This window comes from Muscardinus avellanarius, assembly GCF_963383645.1.
Source record: "Muscardinus avellanarius genome assembly, chromosome: 13".
NCBI classification, from domain to species: domain Eukaryota; kingdom Metazoa; phylum Chordata; class Mammalia; order Rodentia; family Gliridae; genus Muscardinus; species Muscardinus avellanarius.
This window is the reverse complement of record NC_137799.1, coordinates 47,300,959-47,325,065: the sequence shown is the minus strand read 5'-3', so window position 1 is coordinate 47,325,065 and position 24,107 is coordinate 47,300,959. Positions and strand designations below refer to the sequence as shown.

At 42.8% G+C, this 24,107-nt stretch overlaps 1 protein-coding gene across 6 annotated transcripts in view; it reads left to right on the top strand.

Annotated features, from left to right (window-relative positions):
• The window catches only part of TEK (TEK receptor tyrosine kinase), a gene marked incomplete at both ends in the record, with an annotated part of 115,901 nt that overhangs the window by 58,121 nt on the left and 33,673 nt on the right, over window positions 1-24,107 (top strand). For 3 of the 6 annotated variants that reach the window (XM_080709104.1, XM_080709102.1, XM_080709101.1), the window contains 7 exons: window positions 868-978; window positions 1,336-1,488; window positions 6,487-6,618; window positions 7,278-7,418; window positions 16,775-16,926; window positions 20,700-20,844; window positions 23,306-23,467. In XM_080709104.1, the coding sequence (XP_080565230.1) occupies window positions 868-978; window positions 1,336-1,488; window positions 6,487-6,618; window positions 7,278-7,418; window positions 16,775-16,926; window positions 20,700-20,844; window positions 23,306-23,467 (996 nt within the window). Of the gene's footprint in view, window positions 1-867; window positions 979-1,335; window positions 1,489-6,486; window positions 6,619-7,277; window positions 7,419-12,495; window positions 12,625-16,774; window positions 16,927-20,699; window positions 20,845-23,305; window positions 23,468-24,107 lie in introns of all 6 variants that reach the window. The other 3 variants (XM_080709100.1, XM_080709099.1, XM_080709103.1) reach the window with 2 other exon arrangements.

Here is a 24,107-nt window from a genome sequence, read left to right as displayed (position 1 = left end):
CAATGTTGTATTCCAACATTGCTGTATTTCAACACTGACACAGAAATAGAAGTTTTCAATCACTTGACTTTGATTTTATAATTAAATATATAACTCCTCATTTCTTCCCAGTACTGTCCAGTCCCATAACTATGTCAGTTCATGTAAACATTCTATATTTATATACAAGTTATATATTTATATATAATGTTTAAAGGCAGAAGGTAAGATATTAGAGTTTAGAGCCCATCCATGTCTTTACTCTCCAATGTTGTGTTATTTACACCATTAATAAATACAATATTGTGGACTTGGGAAATGCTGGGAGCACTCTACAGCAATTAGAATTATTCTGAGCAACATAATCACCACCACACAACAGGACCAAGAGACAGCCATGAGGCAGATGTTCTTTCCTCTCTCATTTTGAGGAAACCCATATTCCATTCATATTATTTTCCATTTTGAGCAAACTTGGTAGCAATTGGAGGAGGATGGCAGATTCATAATTAATATAGTTTAGAGTTAACATCAGGACTCAGTTTGATAATAAATGCGAATCAACACAAAGTCCTCACCTCCTCAATCAGTTGCATGGAAAAATCGTGTGTGTTTATGTGTACGTGTTTGTGTGTGTGTGTGTATACACACATACATATGTATGTATATATTGTACATATAAATATTTTTACAGACTTGTTTTCTTTCATCAAATTCCTAAAAGGCTATATACCTTTAAAAAGTGACCATTGTTTTTCATATTTTGAAAACCAGCTGATTTCTGGCAAGTGCCAGGGCTCATCTGTGGAAGCTCAGGGTTCAGTTGTTTCTGGGGAAAAATGTGTGATCTCATTTTTGGTATTTTTGTTTCTCTCTCTCTTTTCAAAGCTTCCTTCCTCCCAGCTACTTTGACTCTAACTGTGGACAAAGGAGATAATGTGAATATATCTTTCAAAAAGGTGTTAATTAAAGAAGAAGATGCAGTGATTTACAAAAACGGTGAGTGTTTGTCTCCCTTTCTTCCAGCACCGCGGTGCGAGGCAGAAGATTACACATACCATAGTGGATCATTGTCCTATTGGACTTCAGGGGCAAAAGTTAAAGTGGTTATGGTACAGGCTTATCGAGTCCTGTCTACGAAACCCTCTTTTGGGGCCTCACTGTGGTAACCACTGTGTAGTTACTTAACCAAGTAAACTAAACATACACATACACACACCATCAAAGTGTGATAAGTAAGTTTCAAGTTTAGCCACAAAGAATGTGAGGTTGTTCTCAAGGTTATTGGTTGCAAGGACAGAAGGAAACAGCAGCGTCTGAATGCAACCTGTTGCTCCCACTTTTCTCTCTCCCCAGGTTCCTTTATCCACTCAGTGCCCCGGCACGAAGTACCTGATATTTTAGAAGTGCACCTGCCTCATGCGCAGCCCCAGGACGCTGGCGTGTACTCGGCCAGGTACATAGGAGGAAACCTCTTCACATCTGCCTTCACCAGGCTGATAGTCCGGAGTAAGTGACCGAGAGGCCACCATCTGTGATGGTGGATTGGAGTTGTTAGGATGTTTAGTTGGAAGTAAAGATTACAGGCACGTGCCACCGCAAATGGATAGTGAAAACTTTTTCACTACTGAAGTGGACTAAACATCATGAGTAGTTTTTACAGAAAATTGGTCTGTAGAAAGCAAAAGATTTGCCCTAAGATTTCCCCAGCTTGTTAGGTTATTTCTGACATTAAGTAGTCGGGCCTTCAGGTCTAAGTACTTGGGCTGCTCTGTCATTCCTCTGATGATTGATTGATATCTCTAATTCATGATGATAGCTTTTTTGGCTTTGCATTATGTTCATCCACTCAACAAAATATATTTATTATAATTCTATGCTAAGCATTGTATTGATGTTGGGAATACAGTATAACAAGATAAATATCTATCCCTTGGATAATTTCAAATCAGAGCAGGTACACATGTAATTAGGTAGACAGATACTGCAATGACAATAGAAGTATGAAAAATATGTTTATACCCCAAGCCAAACCACCTCTATGGGTATAAATGTAGCAGAGTAATTTATTTATTTATTTATGCACTAGGGATGGAACCCAGAGGCATTCTACCTCCAAGCTACACCCCCAGCATGATTATTTATTTATTTATTTATTTATTTATTTATTTATTTATTTATTTATTGTGGTACTGGGGATGGAACCCTTCTACCTCTGGGCTACACTCCCAGACCTATTATATATGTGTGTGTGTGTGTGTGTGTGTGTGTGTATGTATTTTTAAAAACAGGGTCTCTTAAGCCAGCGAGGCTGGGTTCGAGCCTATGTGATCCTCCTGTCTCTACCTCCCAAGCGTGGGACCACGCCCGGCCTTTTATTTCTTATTTTGAAACAGGGTGTCACTAGGTTGATGAGAGCCTTTCTAAGTAACCAATGCTGGCTTTGAACCTGTGATCCTCCTGTCTCAGCCTCCCAAATGCTGGGATTACAGGCATGCGCCACCATGCCTGACTGCAAAGTATTTTATAGGAAGGATTATTCAAACTTGAATCAAGAGAAATCTGTCCATGTGTCCAGGACCTGTTTCAACCTCAATGACTACTGAGCTTGAATTTTCTCCTACTAAATATCAGGGCAGTGTTTGTGTGAATATATCTTGAGCCAGGGGCAATGTCACATGCCTATAATACCAGTACTTGGGAGGTGGAGACAGGAACATGCCAGGTTCAGGACCGGTCTCAGCAATTTAGCAAGACCATAACCAACTTGATGGGGTCCTGTTTTGAAATAAAATATAGAAATGGCTGGGAGTGTAGCTCAGAAGTAGAATGCTTTCGTGTTCAATCCCCAGTATGAATAAATAAATAAATGTAAAAGTTTCAGCTTGATGATAGTAACACTGCAGTATTCAGCTTCCAGTTGAGTTGCTGGCTTCTCACTTACTTCTACCTGCAGGTTTGTTGACCTGAGCCCCTTTTAATTCCCTTTTTATTCCACTGTGCAGGAGAGTGTGAATGGTAAGGTAGAAATCTGCATTGATTTCATTTAGATAGTTTCAGGACATCGTGTACCAGGGAATTTAGTCTGAAATAAGTGAAATGCATGTCTAGGAACACTGGAAACAAAGACTGACCTATGGTCGTTTGAGAATGGCAGAAGCAGAGTGCTTTTGCTATTCTCTGCCCTCCTTAAACCCAACCCTTCTGACACTCTATGTGACCGAAGTCACACATGCCAAGCAGCTCTCCAGTGAGCATCAGCTGGGTGTTCTACAGCTTCACTTGGCTCCACCTTCATCTATCTGGAGATAGCACCGGATCCCACAGGGTAAGGGCTCAGTCCCATGAGACCGCCCCCACTCAGATGCTAGTTGCAAGCCCTGGGTTGTGCCCTGTGCTTCTCACAGATGGTTGTAAGTCAAGGATTCCCAAGATCCTCTCCTCACACTTGATAAATTTGCTAGGATAGATCATGGAATCAGAAAAATGCTTACATTTACCAGTTTATTATGAAAGATATTACAGTGGATACAGATGGACAGCCAAAGGAGGACATGTGAGAGGGCAGGGACAGAGCTTCCATGCTCTCTCCAGACACTTTACCCTGTGGTAAGCTCTCTGAACTGTGACCTTTTCAGTTTTAATGGAGGCCCGATTAAATGGGTGGATTATTTAAATCATTGGCCATTAGTGCCAGTGGCAAGATTTGCCTCTCCCCAGAGAATGGGAGTGGGGCTGAATGTCACAGCTTTTGAAATCATGCCTTGATCTTTCTGGCGACCAGATTTTATCTTGAAGCCACTTAGGGGCCCCTGACCACCAGTCATCTCACTGGCATATACTGGGCAGTCATCACTTGGGAGATTCCAAGGGTGTCAGAATCTAGGCACTATGCGGAGGCTAAAGATTACTTAATATTACATCATAGCATCATAATGGAAAAGCTTTTAAAAATGTCAAAACAAATACGACTTAATGTAGACTAGAGTTAGAAACTCACCTGAATTCTTAAGATAAAGCAAAAGACTGAACACATGTTCATCTCCAAGTTACCTCTGATTGCTTGGAACACATGCTCATTCCCCTTCACCGTAAGAAGTACTTCAGTGAAAACAATTTGAGAAGCACTCTAATATCTAAAGTTATTCAAAGGAAGTTTGGGTTTGGTCATAATCGTCCTATTTAAAAATATTTTCCTCAATATGATTTCTTCGATGTTCAGTAAGAAATGAGATAAACTGAGGACATCTGTCCCTTTATCTCATCTGTAGGGAATCTCTCCAGAATGACTGGAGCTAGAAATAGAGAGTGCTTAACCATTGTGCATGAAAAGTTACATTGGTTATATTTATCGGATTTCTCTTCAGTATAAATTTGTTCCCCGACACAATATCACTTTTCTCTCTGTGCTCTGAATATATGGTTTCTTAAAATACAGAATCACAAGGCTTTTAAAGAAAAGAGCCTAATTAGATACTTGTTGATGATCAACCAATGCTTCCTGACTTCTCTAGTCCCAAGAGATCATTCCTCTTAGCCCCTGGAGCTGTGTTCTTTCCTCCTTCCTGGGGTTAGGAGCGGCGCTGGGCTAGGTCTACGGGGAGGTACAGAGCTGGGGACTCAGTTTCATGTCACAGGTGACTTATTTCCTCTGCCATGATTTTAAATAAGTGTGTCTTACCTGTGACCTTGCTTTCTAGAAGTTGCTAAGTGTGTAGAGGCTTCCTCCTTTATATGTTAGGGCATATAAATATTATCGTTTAGACATTTTATAGCTTTATCTCTAAAGTGGAAGGCTGTAAGAAATGGTCTGTGTTGACATTTTTTCTGATTACTTTAGAGAAAATACTGATAACCAGGAGTTCTTGCCAAAGATGATGATAAGGTTACATCAGCTGCAGGCACAGGTCCAGGCTTACCACAGCGAGATGAACATTCAGGACCAGAAACTAATTTGCTTCAAACTAGAACTGAAACTAAATTCCTGAAGCCTCAGCAACACAGGGAGACTCTTGGCAACCAAACGAGACCCTGTTTCCAAACACAAAATAAAAAGGACTGGGGGCATAGCTCAGAGGTAGAATACCCCTGAGTTCAGTCCCCAGAACAAAATATGGGGGTGAGAGCTGGGGTGCAACTCAGAAGTAGAATGCCCCTGGGTTCAAGTCTCAGTACTAAAATAATAAAGTTATACTTGTACTTCATTAACAACCTCAAATCACTAAATGTTGAAGAGAGATAAATAGGTAAGAAGAATCTAGAAAGATTTTCCCTCAGTGTGCTGTGGGTTTTGTATATCTTGTTTCCCTTATTTATTACATGCTTTCCAGATTTAAAAAAAAAAAAAAAAAGAGTCAGGCATAATGGCGCACGCTTGTGATCCCAGGACTTGGGAGGCTGAGATAGGAGGATCGCGCAGGTTCAAAGCCAGCCTTAGCTACATAGTGAGGCTCTCAGCAACTTAGTGAGACCCTGTATCCAAATAAAATATAAAATAGGTCTGGAAGTGTAGCCCAGAAGGCCCCTGGGTTCCATTCCCAGTAACAAACACATACACACACACACACACACCAAAAACAATAGGTAGAACTACTAGCTACTCCTTCCCTTATCAGCATTATCCCTCCCCCACATCCCTGAGGCCAGAGGACCTCAACTGCTAGCATCTCTCAGGATCACTGTGAAGGCTGGTTGAAGGTAGACCAGGCCACCACCAGGGGTTCTCATTTAGGAGGCAATGTGATGGGGTCCGAGGTTCGCATTTCTCCCTCCCTTCCTTCCTTCCTTCCTTCCTTCCTTCCTTCCTTCCTTCCTTCCTTCCTTCCTTCCTTCTTCTTTTTTTTTTCCAGTAATGGGGATGGAACCCAGGAGCATTCTACCTCCGAGCTATACCCCCAGCCCTATATTTTTAATCTTTATTTTGAAACAGGGTCTCACTGAGTTGCAAAGGACCTCACTAAGTAGATAACAGCTGACCGCGAACCGCAATCCTCCAGTGTCAACCTCCCGAATGCCGGGATTACAAGCATGCGCCACCACGCCCGGCTCTGGGGTTCACATTTCTATCGGCTTCCCAGGGGCTGGAGATGCTGCTGGTCAAGGACCACACTTTGCCAACCACTGCTCCAGTCTGTAAGCACACCTGCAGCTCCCAGAAATGCCCAGCTGGCTTCTCCTGCCTTCTTTGGCCTGGAACGCATTCTGGAGCCTCATCCTCTCTGCTGCTCAGGTGGCCCTGCACATGCTTCTCACATTCACCTCCTCCAGGGAGCCTTCCTTTGTGCTTCTTCCATCTGTAAGACAGGATTGGGTGGTCCTTCTGTTTGTTTCTGTTACTGTTTATTGTTTGAATGCTTGTCTCCCATATTAGACTGTGAGCTTCTAGAGAGCAGAGACTGTATTTTATTTTCATTCACCAGTATCCACTAAAATGACTGACATAGGTGCTCATTAGTTTGCTGAGTGAATGTGAGCTGCTCACTGCCACCTTGTTTTCCTTGATAAAAGGGTGTGAAGCCCAGAAGTGGGGACCTGAGTGCAATCGCCCCTGCACTGCTTGCGTGAACAATGGTGTCTGCCATGAAGATACTGGCGAATGCATCTGCCCCCCTGGGTTTATGGGGAGGACGTGTGAGAAGGGTAAGTGAAGGGCGCTGGGGATGTGAACACCATCATTACTAGACCTGACACACATGAGCGTGAGAGTTAAATGGCCTCTGCCAGTACCCATGGACCTTGTGAGCCTTAGAAGAAGGTGCCCTTTCCTCAAGGTTATTGCCAACCTCTGTAAAGTTTTAATGAATACACAGATTTATAATATCTACAACGTGAATGCCACCCCCTAGGCCTGTTCTGGGCACAACCTGCCAAGCTGTTGCATAGTGGCCTGATGTCCTCTCCGGGAGTCAGGATTGTCATCTGTAAAATGGGCCATGAGGGCGTGTGCATCTTGCTAAGAATAGACTGTTTTCTCACCAGTCTAGGAGAGATTCTTTAAGAGAAGAATCATGCCAGGCTTGGTGGCGCATGCTTGTAATCCCAGCATTTGGGAGCCTGAGACAGGAGGATCTAGGTTTGCAGACAGCCTCAGCTTCTTAGTGTGGTCCTTTGCAACTCAGTGAGACTCTGTTTCAAAATAAAGAATAAAAAATAGGGCTGGGAATGTAGCTCAGAGGTAGAATGTCCCTGGGTTCCATCCCCAGTACCACACACACACACACACACACACACACACACCCATTTTAAGAAGTTGCAATTTGATGTAATCAAGCCTTTTTTCCCCCCCCAACCCCTCAAAGCTTGCGAATTACACACATTTGGCAGAACTTGTAAAGAAAGGTGCAGCGGGCCTGAGGGATGCAAGTCCTATGTGTTCTGTCTCCCTGACCCCTATGGATGTTCCTGTGCCGCTGGTTGGAAGGGGCTGCAGTGCAATGAAGGTATGTGCCAACCACACCCTCGTCCCCAAAAGTCTGGCTGCTGTAAGGGGAAAAGACACTGGTGGTTGGACACCACAGGGTAGGGTGCACATGGGCTGCTAGGCCAGCTACCTACTGCTGGGCTCCAGGGCTTTAAATAACAGCTGTACGCAAAGGAAATTACATATTCACAGTAGGACTCTAGACCTTATGATGTTTCTCATACATATCACCTGGGGACCTTATTAAAACAAAGATTCAGCCAGGTGTGGTGGCACATGCTTGTAATCCCTGTGCTTGGGAAGCTAAGACAGGGGGATGGCACAGGTTCAAAGTCAGCCTCAGCTACTTAGTGAGGCTCTCAGCAACTTAGTGAGACCCTGTTTCAAAAAAAATTATATATGTGTGTGTGTGTGTGTGTGTGTGTGTGTCTGTCTGTGTGTGTGTGTGTCTGTGTGTGTGTGTGTGTGTGTGTGTGTGTGTGTGTGTGTCTGGGAGTATAGCCTGGAGGTAGATAGCCTCTGGGTTCCACCCCTAGTACCACCAAAAAATAAAAATAAAAATAAAAATAAAACACAGGTTCTGATTTTGCTTTCTGGACTTGGGCCTGAGGGTTTGCATTTCTTTTTCTTTATACTTTTATTGGTGTATTGTAATTTTATATCACAATGAGGTATACAGTGCTAGGAGCACTTGGTGTGCTTCCTCCAGATCCCACCGCCTCCCTATAGGAGCTCTTCCCTATACATGTCATTGAGGTTAGTACAGGGACTTTCATATACGTACATAGCGTTATTTGAACTGTTACCTTCTTTACATCTCTGTCCCCTCTTCTCCCTTCCTGAATCCCTCCCCCTGCTCCGCTGGAGTCTCTACTCCCTTATCTGAGGTCTCTTTTGTTGCCCAATTTCTCCCTAGCTTTCACATATGAGAAATACACACACACACACACACACACACACACACACACACACACAACTATTCACTTTCTGAGACTGGCTAATCTTAGTGTAATATTCTGTAGTTCCATCCATCTTCCTGAAAATGACACAGTTTTGTTTTTATTTATGGCTGAGTAAAGGTCCCGGTGGTTCTGTTGCTGTTGGTTTTCAGATGATATTTTAGCGAGGAAGACCATGGATTATCCCCCTTCTGCGTAGACCATTAAAGTCAGAGATTTTTTTAGGTCAGATCCAGAAATAAATGAAGGTCTGAAGATGAAGCAGTTAGGTCCTCTCAGCTAAGGACCTCATTGTAGCACTTGATGACTGCCACTATCAAGTCAATTAGCATACCCATCCCCTCAGAGTGGTATCCTTGTGTGGTGAGAACATTCAAGATCTACTCTCTTAGCAAATTTCAAGGACACAGTACAGCATTGATGAACTATAGTCGCCATGCTGTACATCTTCAGAACAGTCCATTCTGCATAAATGAGCCTTCGCGCCCTTTGACCAATGTCTTCCCTCCCCCACCCCTTACAGCCTCTGGAAACCACGATTCTATTCTGCTTCCAGAAGTTTGATGTTTTTAGGTTCCACATATAGAAGAGACTATGCAATATCCACGCTTCAGCGCCTGGCTTATCTCATTTAGTGTCCTCCAGATTCACCCGTGTTGCCAAAAGTGACAGGACTTCCTTCCTTTTTAAAGTCTGAATATCATTCCTCCCCCACTCCCTTGTGTGTGTGTGTGTGTGTGTGTGTGTGTGTGTGTGTGTGTGTGTGTTCATCACAGACATGTAGGTTGATTCCGTATCTTGGCTGTGGGTGATGCTGCAGTGAATACGGGAGAGCGTGCCTTTGCTTTCATTCCCGTTGGGTATATAAATTCAGAAGCAGGATTACTGGATCAGAGGGCAGTTCTGTTCTGTTCTGTTTGTTTTTTAGGAACATCTGCATTGTTTTCCATATTTACATCCCTACCAACAGTATATGAGTATTTCTTTTCTCCACATCCTTCCAATACTTGTTATCTTTTGTCTTACTGATAAAAGGTATTTTAACTGATTTGAGGTGGTATCTCATTGTAGTTTTTGATTTGTGTTTCTCTGATAATTAGTGATATTGAACATTTTTTTAATATACATGTTGGCCATTTTGTGTGTGTGTTTGTGTGTATGTGTGTTACTGTGGTTTGAACTCAGGGACATTCTGCTTCTGAGACATACCCCCAGCCCTTTATATTTTTATTTTGAAACAGAGTCTCACTAAGTTGCTGAGGGTCTCACTAACTTCCTGAGGCTGGCCTGGAACCTGTGTTCCTCCTGTCTCAGCCTCCCAAGTCCTGGGATTACAGATATGCACCACCATACCTGGCTTGTGGTAGCCATGTACACATCTCCTTTTGAGAAATATCTACTCAGGTTCTTTGTCCATTTTTAATTAGGTTGCTCTTGAGTTGTTTTAGTTTCTTATATATTCTGGCTATCAGATGAATGCTTTGCAAATATATTCTCCCATTCCATTCATTGTCTTTTCACTCTGTCAACTTACTATTAGAAGATTTTTAATTTGATGTGATCCATTTGTCTATTTTTGCTTTCGTTTCCTATTCTTTGGGGACATATCCAAAAGAACCATTTTCCAGACTAATGTCAGAAATATTTTCTTTGTTTTTTAATAGTTTAGCAATTTCAGGTCTTATATTAAAGTCTTTAATCCATTTTGAGTTGACTTTTGTATATGGTGTGAAATGATTATCTATTGTCATTTTCCTGTTTATTGTTGGTTTTCTCAGCATATTTTATTAAAGTAATTATTTTTATCCCACTTTTGTGCTCTTGGTACTTTTGTTGAACTATTTGATGGTAAATGTGTGTTTATTTCTGGGATTTCTGTTACATTGGTATATAGGTCTGTCTTCAATGTTAGTACCATACTGTTTTGATTACTGTAGTTTTGTAGTATATTTTTAAATGAGCTAGTGTTATCCTCTAGCTTTGCTCTTCTTGCTCAATATTCTTTGACTATTCTAGATCACTTTGGGGTTTCATATAGATGTCAGGTTTATTTCTTCTGTTTTTGTGAAAAATTCCATTGCAGTTCTTATAGGGCTTGAATTAATTTGTAGATCACTTAGTTGTGGTTGGTACTAAAAATAAAGACCATATCTTGGCTTGGTGAGTAAGTTATACAACTGAAACAAACCATCAGAGCCCCAAGGAACAAGATTTTATATCAAATTTGGATAAAAGCCTTCTAGTAATGTCCATAATAAGGACAGTTGGTCTACTTACCATCTATCTACTAATTTTCTTTTTGGTTCTGGGAATTGAACTCTAGGGTATTTTGCCTTCAAGCTACACCTACAGTTTTTCTTATTTTTATTTTGAAAAATGGTTCTGTTAAGTTTCTGAGGCTGGCTTCAAACCTGTGATCTTCTTGTCTCAGCCTCCCACATACTGGGATTATAGGTATGTATCACCATGCCCCATTCCATCTATAAAATTCTAAGAACTGTTCTAGAAAATTGAGTAAGTCTCTGGTAAGTCAATGGTCCTATGAGCACACAGAATGACTGAGATACTCTGATCTTACATCAAAGTTGAGATCAGGTGTACAAAGACTGACATTTTAAATTACTTTTAGTTTTTGATAGTTTGAAACTGTTATATGTAGGCATAACTTTCTTTATATTTACCTTCTTTGGGGTTTACTGAATTATTGAATGTGTAAATTGAAATAAACCCAGGGGTTCTCAACTATTAGTTCTTCCAGTATTATTTCTACTCCTTGATCCTGCAATTGCACGTGTGTTGGACCATGTGATATTGTACCTGGGACTCGTGATTTTTTCCAACCTTTCCCTCTCTGTTCTTCAGATTGGAGACTATTTGCTCTCGCCTCAAGTTCGTTGACTTTGGTCATCTCCATTCCACTGCTGAATCCACATGGTGATATCTGCATTTCAGCTATAGTACTTTTTAGTTCTCTTTGATTCTTTTTACAGTTTCTACTTCTCTGCAGAAATATTTCATTGTTTCAGTTGTTGTAAATATTTTCTCTTATGTCACTGAGCCTAGTTATAGTTCCTTTAAAAATGGTGACTGTTATTTCCAGTATCTAAATCCTCACCATTGTTCTCTGTTTATTTTCTTTTCTCTTAAGAATGAACCATATTTCTTCATTTCTTCTGGTATTGAGTAATTTGGAATTGTTTCTTGGACATTGTGAATGTTACATCATGGAGACTCTGGAGTATGATATAATTCTTTTGAGGAATGTCAATTCGGTTTTGTTTGATTTTAGTAGGCAATTAGCTTGGTAGGACTTAAACTGCAAATTGACTTAGTCACCAGGTCACACTGAGGTCAGCTCCTTTATCTTTAGCTGGGCTGCTTTGAGTCTGCACTGAGTGTGTATAGTTCAAGGAACAGCCAAAGATTTTTTTTAATTTTAATTTGATCTTTTTGGTACTAGGGATTGAACCCAGGGGTAATCTTCCTCCCAGATACACCCCTCAGCCTGTTTTTTTTCTTAAACAGGGTCCTTCTGGATTGTTGAGGCTATCCTTGAACCTGTGATTCTCTTGTCTCAGCCTCACAAGTACTAGATTACAGGATTGCACCACCATGTGTGGCTCAGCCAAAGATCTGAATCTTCCTCTCTCTGACTCTCTCTTTCTGAGATTCCCCTCCTATTCTCCACCAGGTACAGTTGTCCCAACTCTTTCCTCTGATTTTTCAAGTTGGTAAGATCACAGGTTTTCTTTGGAGTTTTAGCCTCCCAACCAGATGTCAAGTATACCCAACAATAAGGTGAAAAGCTGAAAAATGAGAAACACACCATTCCTATCTTCTAAATTTCAGTTCCCCTCTAGAAATTGCCAGTTCCACGCCCACCCTACTCTGTTGCTTTCAAGTATTTCCTCCCCACAAAAATAGTTGTATCTGTGAAAAGGATAACCTGACAAGAACTTATCCACTCTTTGAAAGCAGAACTCTTGCCCTTTTAAGTTCCTGGTGTTTCAGGTAAATCACACACTCGCTTATGTGAATCAGCAGAGCTGATTATGGGAGGAAAAACTACAACCAGCCCCTCCAGCCTCAGTCCTGTTCCTTCCCTGGTATTAACACTGGTTTGTGACGTATCCACAGCATGCAGCCCCGGTTATTATGGGCCAGATTGCAAGCTGAGGTGCAGTTGCACCAACGGGGAGATGTGTGATCGCTTCCAAGGATGTCTCTGCTCTCCAGGATGGCAAGGGCTCCAGTGTGAGAGAGAAGGTAAAGCAAGGTAACCTGTGGTCGGGGTCATCATCAGCACAGCCGAGAACAGCTCTGTGGGCCTCAGTTCTGCCCCCGCATCCCAACAACAACAAGCCACATCTGTTTCCCTCCAGAAATTAGAAAGAATTTATCCCCAAACTTTAAACTCAGTATTCGAGTTTTTTACTATGAATCCTCATTCTTGCATTCATTGCCTATCATCTTCCACTAAGGGCAAACCAGGTGCTCTTTGTAGCAGGTTAAGAGAGGAGAGGTTTGCTTGCCTCGGCTCCCTCTCTAGGACCAGCCTTTCCCAGGACACATATAATGGGGAAGCAGTTACTTTCAAGGAATACAGACAAAGGATATTTCCAAAAAGAGAAGGAACGAAACAAGTAGAACAGATAACACTTAATATAGAATTTATTTTAAAAAATGTATTATTATTATTATCAATTGTAGTATTATTACTGGGATTGAACCCAGAGACATTCTACTTCTAACCTATACTCCTATCCATTTTTCCTTTTTTTATTTTGAAACAGTTGTTGAGCCTGGCTTTGAACCAGAGATCCTACTGTCTTAACCTCCCGAGTACTACGATTACGGGCATGCACCACCTTGCCCAGGTCAAAGTGAAACTTTAAATAATTCTAATCATTAAAAAAAATTACAGGATGGGAGATGTCAGCATATTTTGATTCAAAGACCAAATCCAACCCCACATTTGTTTTAGAAACAGCTTTGTTGATATGCCATTTTTATTCCATCATGTTCACCCCTATATAATGTACAATTCATGGTTTTTAGTATATTTCCAGAGTTGTGCAATCATCACCATAATCTAGCTTTACATGCCATTTTCATCATGCAAAAAAAAGAAAAAGAAAAAAACAACAAAACCCTCAAAACACCTTGTACCCATTAGAAGAAACTTTCATTATCCCCTCCTCCCAGTTCCCAAAAATCATTAATTTACTTTCGGTCTGTATAGGTTTGCCTCTTCTTGACATTTTATTGTCCATATGAAGTGGTATAATGCAACATGTGTTCTCTTGTGCAGCATGTATCAGTATTCCATTCCTTTTTTCTGTATACCATCTGTTATGAGGAGAACATTGTATTGGAACGCAGCTATACCTCTTCCTTTACAATCTACAGGCGGTGGCCACTTTCATGCTAAAAGAACAGAATTGTGTAGTTCCCACAGAGAATATGTCTTGTGAAGCTGAAAATATTTGCTCTTTTTACAGAAAACATTTGCCAACCCATGCCTCCCAAATACACTTTTCAAAATTGAGAGGCAGACTTTGATATATTTTCCAATTTAAAAGATAAAAGGGAATCTCTGACTTTTTGATCATATAAATATGTTTTGAGAGAAATGATTATCTCAAAGGCTTAAGCTTTTCAATTTTGTATTTTTTCTTCTTCCTTCAAATCTGGACTTGGCTACAGGACAGGGATTAGGGAGTGCTAAAAGGGATTGAAAATGGGCGACTACAAGTTGAAGGGTTTGAGGCTTTTTGTTGTTGTTGTTTGTTTGTTTGTTTGGTGGTGCTGGGGATGGAACCCAGGGGCCTTCTACCTCTGGGATACACTCTCAGACCTATTTTATATTTTATTTGGAAACAGGGTCTCTTAAGCCAGCTAAGGCTGGCTTCGAACCTGCATGATCCTTCTGTCTCAGCCTCTCAAGTGCGGGGATTACAAGTGTGTGCCACCCCGCCTGGCAGGGTTTGAGTTTTGTACTTTACTTCTTCCTTACCATTCAATACTGAGGCTGCAAACGGTGGGTATTTTGATTGGGAGAAGAACCGGAGACGGATGTCCGCATTCTCCCTAAGCCCTGTGCTTTCAGAGCGCTGATCCCTTTCTCACCTCCTTTCCACTGTCCACCAGTGTATCCACCTTCACTCCACTTGGTCTCAGAAAATGCAAGAGGTCGATGAAGGAAAGACATGCGTAGAGTTTTTTGTTTTTGTTTTTGTTTTGGTGGTACTGAAGTTCCTGGAAGCCCTTTCATCTCCGGGCTACACTCCAAGACCTATTTTATACTTTTTATTTTTGGAAACAGGGTCTCTTAAGCCAGCGCAGCTGGCTTTGAACCAGCGTGATCCTCCTGTCTCTGCCTCCCAAACACGGGGATTACAAGCATGCACCACCATGCTCAGAAAGACATGTGTAGTGAGAGGAAAGTTTTCAATTTAGATTTGAGTAGCTACTTAGGCTGAAAATTTGGTAAATTTTCTATTCATTTCTCCAAGTCTACAGATACATCAAGAAATTAAGTTTGTATCCCTGAGCCCTCTTTCCCTCCTGCTCCTTCTGCTCCTCATCATTTATGCACCTCATTTTAGGCCCGAGAAATGGGATATCAGTATGAAATACCAATACTGACATATTTACCTTGACCACCACCTCTTGTCACCACCAATATTCAAGAGCACACAAGTTACTCTTTTTCCCAAGGTTCCTCTCTCTCTCTCTTTCTTTCTCCCTCTCTTTCTCTTTCTCTCTCTCATATATTTTATGAAATGCTGGATAATTTTAAACAATTGCATTAGTTTGTTCTCTGTTTTATTAATTAATTAATTAATTTGGTGGTACTGGGGTTCCTGGAAACCCTTCTACCTCCGGGCTACACTCCCAGACCTATTTTATATTTTTATTTGGAAACAGGGTCTCTTAAGCCAGCGCCGCTGGCTTTGAACCTGCGCGATCCTCCTGTCTCCGCCTCCCAAGTGTGGGGATTGCAAGCGTGCGCCACTACGCCTGGATGGTCTCTGTTTTATTTTAAAATACCCGAGGCTGAGGACTTTCTCAAGAGATTTATTTATCTCACAGTTTGGGAGGCTGAAATTCCATGACCAGGTGGCCTCTAGTGAGGGTCTCATGGCAGACGGCAAGAGGGTGGACAGAAGCGATCTCATGATAAGACAGGAAGCCAGAGAGACTCAGGGGTCCAGCCAGTCTTTATATACTAACCAACTCTTGAGAGAACCTACTGGGGTCTCACAAGATCTACATCCATCCCTTCTGAGGACAGCACCACTAACGATCTAATTGCCTTGCATGAGATCCCACCTCTTAAAACTTCTACCACTACCCAACACTGCTGCACTGAGATCGTTACTAGAGCACGAAACTTTGGGAACATATTCAAACTGTGTCCAAACCATTCTTACTATGTATCTTATTTAAATTACAAATGGCTCAAGGTTCCCTGATACCTTATGACTTAGAATAAAAAATTTCTATTTGGAGATAATATGTTCTCTACTATTTAACATTAGGCAAGGACTCCTGATACCGTTACCTTTGCTAATATGAGGGATATTTTTCTTTGTTATTGGCAGCAGCATTTTGGACTGGCTGCTGACTAGATATTGATTTGGAGGAGTTCCCTTTCATTCCACTTCTTTGATGTATATGTGAATTTTTCAAGTTACCTTTTCCCTCTTACTAATCAGTCACTTGCAGATGTCCCAGTCAACGAGGTAGCTCTCATATGTCCAAGCTGAAGATAAAACTGTTGATCAGCAACATTATATGGTTGTTTTCTGAATGGAAGAACTCATTTCTGTAATAATATTCTGAAAAAGCAGAAGGGGGATTGAGCTGTCTGGGGAAGGTGTGGCCATGATGGCCATTTTGAGACTGTTCTTCCCAGCCATGGTGGGAAGCACTGTGGTCAATACTGTGGTCTTAGCTGGGTGTGGTGGGCCACACTTGTAATCCCAGCATTTGGGAGGCTGAAACAGGAGGATCACAGTTTGAGAACAGCCTTAGCTACTTAGGAGGCCCTTTGCAACTCGATGAGACCCTGTTTCAAAAATGAAGAATAAAAAATAGGGTTTGGGGTATAGCTTGGAGGTAGAGTACCCCTGGGTTCCATCCCCAGTACCACAAAAAGAAAAAAGAAAAAAAAGAAAAAGACTGGACTCTGGAATTAGAAAGACCTGAGCTCAAATCTAGACTCTGAGCCTCAGTCTCATCTATGTAATGGAGACCAAAGTAGCACCCACCTCATATATTATGTGATTAAACAAAATACTTGCAAAGTTTTTACAGTGTACAACTTGCCAAAGCAGTCCTTTTTATTACTATTGTGGCTGTGTTCCAGATCAGATTCATAGTGTTGTTTTTTATTTTTTTCTTCATTCAGGCATGCCAAGGATAACCCCAAAGATAGAGGATTTGCCAGATCACATAGAGGTAAACAGTGGTAAATTTAACCCCATCTGCAAAGCCTCTGGCCAGCCACTACCTGCTAATGAAGAAATGACCCTGGTGAAGCCGGATGGGACAGTGCTCCAGGTAAGAGCGTCTCTTAATCTGATTTTCTGACACCATGAAATTGTTTCAGTGTAGTAATCACTCCGCTGAAGACTAGCTCTCACTCAGGGTTTGCATTCTTCTTGGCCAGTGTGCTGTTAGCGTTGATAAAATGCCACATTCCAGGGGAGGCAGGTCAGACCGGCTGCAGCCTCCTTAATTTCCTCTGCATGGTCAGCGCTGCAGTGGAACATGGAGGAGCTGAGTACCAAAGACAGTGTCGTACTAGAGCACGGCCCTGCTGTGTGGGGAGCTGTGTTCACGTGCCAGGCTGTGCAAGGCACTGTCCTCACCACGTCCTCATGTCTAAGTCCTCACGTCGGGCATGTCGGGAAGAGTAAGGTGTTCTTGGAGGGCCATAAGTCTGCAGAACATTCACATGCTTCCAAGACATGGAGTTCTAAGTGGTCTACAGCTGCATGCTTTTTGGAGCAGCTAATAGGGGAAGATAGCAGATTAGAGTTCGGCATGAGAGGCTGTCTAGCTCTGCTGAAGAAGGTCTTGAATCTGCTCCCCATCTCCAACTCAGAACCACGGTCCACACAACCCCTCGAATCTGAGCGCATTCCTTGGGTTCCCCTGCACCTCTTCACTTTGCTCTTGACTCTGAACCTTCCTGCATTAAGGACCAAGCTTTTAACACATGAGCTTTTGGGGAGACATTCTAAACCCAAACCATAACACATGTGTTCTATATTCCCATCTTTTCAAATTTTGAGACAGGGTCTCACTAAGTTGCCCACACTGGCTTCAAATTTGTGATCCTCCTGCTTTAGCTTCCCAAGTAGCTGGGATTCTAAGTGTGTGTTACCATGTCTGGCTGAGAACTCTTTATCTCTAACCTTTGAAAGCTTCACTATAATACGTCTTGTAGTAGACTTAGGTCTAACTAATGACCTTTGACCTTCCTTTCCTGGGCATTTGTATTCTTCTTTGGGCCTGAGAATTTTTCTGTTATTATGATTTTGAATAAGTTTGCCATCCCTCCAATATTTCAAGTCTCTCTTGAACCCCAATAGACTAAATATTTGCTCTACTAGTGCTGTCCCAAGGTTACCATAAGCTTTCTTCAGCCACTCTCTTTTTTCTTTTTTTCCTATTACTATTTTTGAATAGTCTGTGTTTAAGTTTGATAGTTCTTTCTTCCTGTTTGATCAATTCTTCTATCAATGACTATTATAAATTATGTTTTAAATTCTGCTTAGTGTACTTTTCAATTCAAAGATTTCTGTTAGATTTTTTCTAGTTACTTCAATTTCTTTATTAAATGTTTCTATTATAATATTGACTCATTTCTCTGTGTTTTCTTGAAGCTCGTTGAGTTTCCTTAAAACAGCTCTTTTGAACTTGCTGAGGCTTCACAAATATTATTTAATGTATAGTTGGTTTTATAAAATTTTTTTTCGGGTCTGGGGATGGAACCCAGAGGCATTTGACCTCTGAGCTACATCCCTTGCCCAATTTTTTATTCTTTAATTTGAAACAGGGTCTCACTGAGTTGCAGAGGGCCTCACTAAGTAGCTGAGGCTGTTTGTGAACCATGATCCTCTGGTCTCAGCCTCCCAATATAGTCGGTTTTGAGTGTTCAATTTTGTTGAGTTCTTGATGATTGTTAATATATAATGTCATCTGTACATTGGAAGAATGAGTATTTTTTCAACCCTTATAATCTGACTTTGTGCCTCTTCTCCCAGGTACTCTAAACTATCTATAATCCTGTCCTTCCAGGCAGACTAAACTATCTATAATCCCGGGTCTGCTATTTCAGGACTAGGCGGCACTCTACATCCAGGTTAGCTATTATATTGGTATGTTGTCACTGTTCAGCACTAGACTTTGCTCCAGCCCTAGATTTGTTCCAAGTGTGTAGTTGGCATGTTTAGGATATACTGGGGGAGTGCCTAGAAAGGGGCTGTCTGCCCTATGAGCCTCCACCTGGGGCTAGATAGGCCCAGATGCCTTGTCTGCAGTCACTGACCTATGTTCAGGCACCACAGGACTCCGCCTGGTGCTGGGGCTTACTGTGGAGGTAGCAGCCGCAGGGTTCTATACAGTGACATGGCACCTACCTCCCCTCACCACCCAGAAGATAGTTACTTTCTCTATGTTGTATTCCTGGGACTGGGGAAAGAAGGAGAAGGCAGTCCCATGGCCACCTATGCCACAGCGCAGGGCACACCCTGAGCCCACAGCCTACACAGATGAGCACAGCCCCGAGGCAGGACCAAGGTCCATGGTGTTCTGGGCTCCCTGCTGCAACCAGCCACAGGTGCTCGGGAAGGACACAGTCCAGTTAACTGGGCCACGGGTCCTCACCTGGCACCAGTGTGGGTCTAGTGCTCTGTCCACAGGCACTGGCCTGAGCTGTCCATTGCTTGGTTTCACTGTTCTGTGTCCACTCTCCTGCCCTGTCTCTCAGTGGGAGAAGTCTTATTTTTGCTGTGCTCAATGAGGTTGGAGTTGGGGGAGAGGACATCCCTTGACTGCCTGGGCTGATGCTAAGCTGGATCATACTTGTTCTCACAGTTTCCAGGAAGGACCTGCACAGTTTTGGGGTAGGGAGTGGGAGGGGTAGTACCAGGCCCACCTTGTGGCTGGCAATGATGTGGGCTGAAATGCCACTCCATCCCACTAGAGTGCAGGACTCCTCCTGGTGCCAGGGCAGGTCTAGAGGCTGGTGTTGGGCCTCACGGGGTGGGGGTGGGGGCTTGGTACTGAACTCCAAAGTGAAGTCCCGTGCTTACTTTCCCGACCTGCTCCCCAGTGGGTGGAGTCTCGCTCTTTCTATGCTACCTGAGTTTGGGGAAAGGGTGGTGGACGTAGACAGTCTCTTAGCCACCTAAGGAGGGTCCAGTGCCTCAGTCTGCAGCTACTGGCCTGGGGGCACCCGGTGTCATTGTGACAGAGGCCTGCCATTAGATTTTAACTCAAAGGCTTGGGCAGAATTTCTTTCCCTTTCCATAGTAGGAGGCATCTCTTCCCACACTGTACTGCCTGGAGTCGGTGGAGGGGTGACAGGGACAACTCTTTCCTCCTGGCCTTCTTCAATGGCTTATTTTTTTCTTATGTTAAAACCAGGCACTGTGGTCTCTCACCTGGCTTTCTTAGCTCTTATGAAGATAGTTTGGTGTGTGGCTCACTCTTCAAATTGGTTTCTCTGTGGGGAGACGATTGCTGGAGCATCTTACCTGGCGGCCGTCTTGCTCTCTCTACATAACTTCTTAGCATTTCTTGTCTCTACAGAAGTGGGAACTAGGAGGGAGTGAGGTAAAGTGACTGAGGGATTGGCCCAAAGTAAAAAAGGTCTATGTGTCTGCAGAGCCCTGGCTTTTCCCATTACACATACTGGACAGCCCCTCCAATACTTAGGAAGCCAGTCTGTCCCCCCACCCAGCCATTTTTGTATTAGACCGGAAAGAAACAAATGTTACCAGGAGCAGTTTAAAGGGAGTCAGACTCCTTGCTTGTAAGTGTTTACCCCACACTCCCAAACACAAATACGGCAGCAGGATCTGAGAGGGCAACCATCCAATATAAACTTTCAGGGCTACTACAATAGCTTTGGAGACAAGCCAATAATTATATTAGCATTACATTGAGCTTCTTAATCTCTCCTAGAAAATTTATTAAACAATGAGAAGGGGTCAGTGTTATGGACCTTTCTGTTTATTTGCCCTTACAAGTTGTATTTATTTATTTATTTATTTATTTATTTATTTATTTATTTATTATTTTATTTTATTCAACTATTCCAGCCAAAAGACTTTAACCAAACAGACCATTTCTCAGTGGCCATCTTTACCATCCAACGGATCCTTCCCCCGGACTCAGGAGTATGGGCCTGCAGTGTGAACACGGTGGCTGGGATGGTGGAAAAACCTTTCAACATTTCTGTTAAAGGTGCGATTCACTTTTCATAGGAAGATCTTGTATGCCCTGTGTTGCTGCCTTTGTTTATATATCACTGGGGAAATGTGCTGCTTCTAGACAGAAATGCTATGTGACCTCTAAAATACTTTTGAATGATTTTCTAGGCTGTTAAGTCTTTCTTTAAAAGCATATGCCTAGCCAGGTGTGGTGGTGCAGGTTTGTAATAATCCCAGCATTTGGGAGGCTGAGACAGGAGAATCACAGTTTGAGGATAGCCTCAGCTACTTAGTGAGGCCCTCTGCAACTCAGTGAGATCCTGTTTCAAAAAATAAAAAGACTGAAAAATTGGACTGGGGGTGTAGTTCAAAGGTAGAATGATGGTATCTCTACAAAGTTCAGCAGTCTCATTTTTGTGACTTTCTCCTTGTCATAAAGAATGATTTGGAGAATCTTTATTTTGAAGAATACTTTTTTTTTCCCCCTACAGTACCGAGAATGGAACCCAGGGGTATTCTACCTCTGAGCTACAGTCTCAACCCTATTTTTTATTCTTTTTTTTAAATTGAAAATCATTTATTTATTTTTTTAAATTTTATTTATATTTTAATTGGTGCATTGTAGTCATATATCAATCACATTGGAGTACAAGACTTGAGAGGATATACAAGCACACATCATCCAATTAGCCCTCATCCAGCCCCCATCCCATTCCCTCCCCCTCTCTCCATCCCATGCTTGTTTGGTGATTAACTTTGATACATATGTTTATGTACCTCCTGCATTTTAAAGAGGCTCCATCCTCCCCTATTCCATACCCTCTGATTGGTCACCTTAGTTGTTTCACTATAGGGCCCTTTCTATAGCTCGACCTCTTCCTGTTGCCCCTTTCCTCCTAGTTATTGCTGATTAGGGGAAGCATCTGATTTATATTTTCTGCAATATTTCTCTGTGCATGCTGCGTTGCAAGTACCGATCCCACACTTGACGGCCTCAGAAGTGGCCTGGCTACCCAGTGGACTGATCCAGACCTCGCTGGCTCAAGCAGCGGCCTTGCCTCATGGGAGCCCCGATTCTGGTCTCGCTGGCCCCAACACCAGCCTAACCCCTCAGCTGGCTCCGATCCCGGCCTCGGAGGCCTCAGTAGCGGCCTTGTCTCACGGCAGACTCCTATACCGGCCATAGGCTCTGATACCGGCCATTGGCCCTGGCACTGGCCTAACCCCTCGGCAGGCTCCGATCCCGGCCTCGGAGGCCCCAGCACCGGCCTTGCCTCACAGCAGGCTCCAATGATGGTCTCGCTGGCCCCAGCCCTGGTCTAACCCCTCGGCAGGCTCCGATCTGGCCTCGGAGGCCTCAGTAGCAGCCTTGCCTCATGGAAGGCTCCGATGCCGGCTGCTGTCCTCTGAGAGCCTATGACAGAGCCTAAATGAGGTTATGGAATAGCCTTGTGATTAAGCCATGCCAGAGCTTAGAGCTGAGTGTTCAGTAAGAGTTAACTGGGAGAGTGATGAGAGGTAGAGTGTTCCTTCCAGGAGAACAACATCAACAAAGAAGAGAGAAAGGAGGGCTGGCTGCGGTGACTTGGGAGGCTGAACTAGGAGGGTTACAGGTTTGAGGCCAGCTTCAGCAATTTAGGAGACCCTATTTCAAAACAAATAATAAAAAAGGGCAAAAGAAGGGCTGGGAATGGTGGTGCATGCTTGTAATCCCAGCATTCGGGAGGTGAAGACCCGAGGATCGTGGTTTGCGGACAGCCTCAGCTACTTAGCGAGGCCCTTCGCAACTCAGTGAGATACTATTAAAAAAAAAAAAGACTAAAAAATAGGTCTGGGGGCATAGCTCGGGGGTATAATACCCCTGGGTTCCATCCCCAGTACTGAAAAAAAAAAAACACCCAGGGGCAAAAGTGTGGTGGTGCATGTGTAATTCCAGTACTTGGGAGGCAGAAACAGGAATATCACAGGCCAGTCTCAGCAACTTAGCGAGACCCTTTTTCAAAAATAAGGTCGGAGTTTATACCCCAGAAGTAGACTGCCCCTGGATTCAATTTTCAGTAACAAAAAAAGAAGAAGAAAAAAGAGAGGGCAAGGAGCTTGGTGCTTCATTAGTAGAATGAACTAAAAGGTCTGTGGGACTGGAGGTATTGGGCAAGGGAAGGAGGGGCTAAGGAAGCAGACAGTTGTGTGATGCCTGGAAGGTCATGGTACAAATTTTATATTTTAATGCTGTGTATAATGAGAATAGTCTAAATGGCTGGAAGCAGAGGAGTCTTTGAAGAAAGCACTTTGTGCACAAGAGGCGGGAGGAGCAAGATGAAAGCAGAATGCTCAGACAGCCAGTGATTGCTTTGAATCCTAGCAGAGAACTGCGAAGAACCCAGTCCATTTTTTTTCCCAAGAAGATTTCTTGAAAATGTAAAGTTCATCTTCTACCCCCACTTAACAGTAACAAAGTCCCAAAGTACTAATCTGATTGCTGACATTTTACTTAGTTCTTCCAAAGCCCCTGAATGCCCCGAATGTGATCGACACCGGACATAACTTTGCCGTCATCAATATCAGCTCTGAGCCTTACTTTGGGGATGGACCAATCAAGTCCAAGAAACTTCTGTATAAACCTGTCAATCATTACGAGGCTTGGCGACACATTCAAGGTAAGGGTTGGATAGGAGAGATCTTAACTGGGGACATGGCACCAGGATATTTTTTTCCTCCAAATACAAAAATCCCCTCTCTCTACTGCCTCAACTCTCCATCCTGGCTGTAGCAGAAGACTCTGTTTCAGAATATGCAGGACAGTGTGCAGGGGGCCCTCTGAGTTTTGGGGCTGACTTTTTGGAAGTCATTGTGTGCTATGGGACACAGAACCAGCCTACATCATCTAGATCAGTATTTACAGGCTTCTCTGGATCTCTGATCCTGTTTACACTCTATTTTGCCTGGTCACAGTGGAAAACATGTTTACATTTTACACCATGAACTGGTAACAGGAAAACCCGAGACCTGCTATAAAGGCAAAGACATAATCAGCCTAAATCAGAGGGGCGATTGTTTCTGCTGTGTCAAGCTGTTTATTCTTTTTTCTCATTTCATTTCTTGCCCTGCCTGGCAGACTTTTAACACACAGAGATTTTTCAAGATATTTGAACATGAAAAGTTTGAGTGGTGGCTGATGGGACTTGAGGTGGAATGTGGTTAGAGAGAGCTATTTGACTCTCCCTCAACTTCTTGAAAAAAAAAATCAGCAGAATGTGACAAAATGTCAAAAGTTCCCGAGAGGCCGGGCATAGTGGC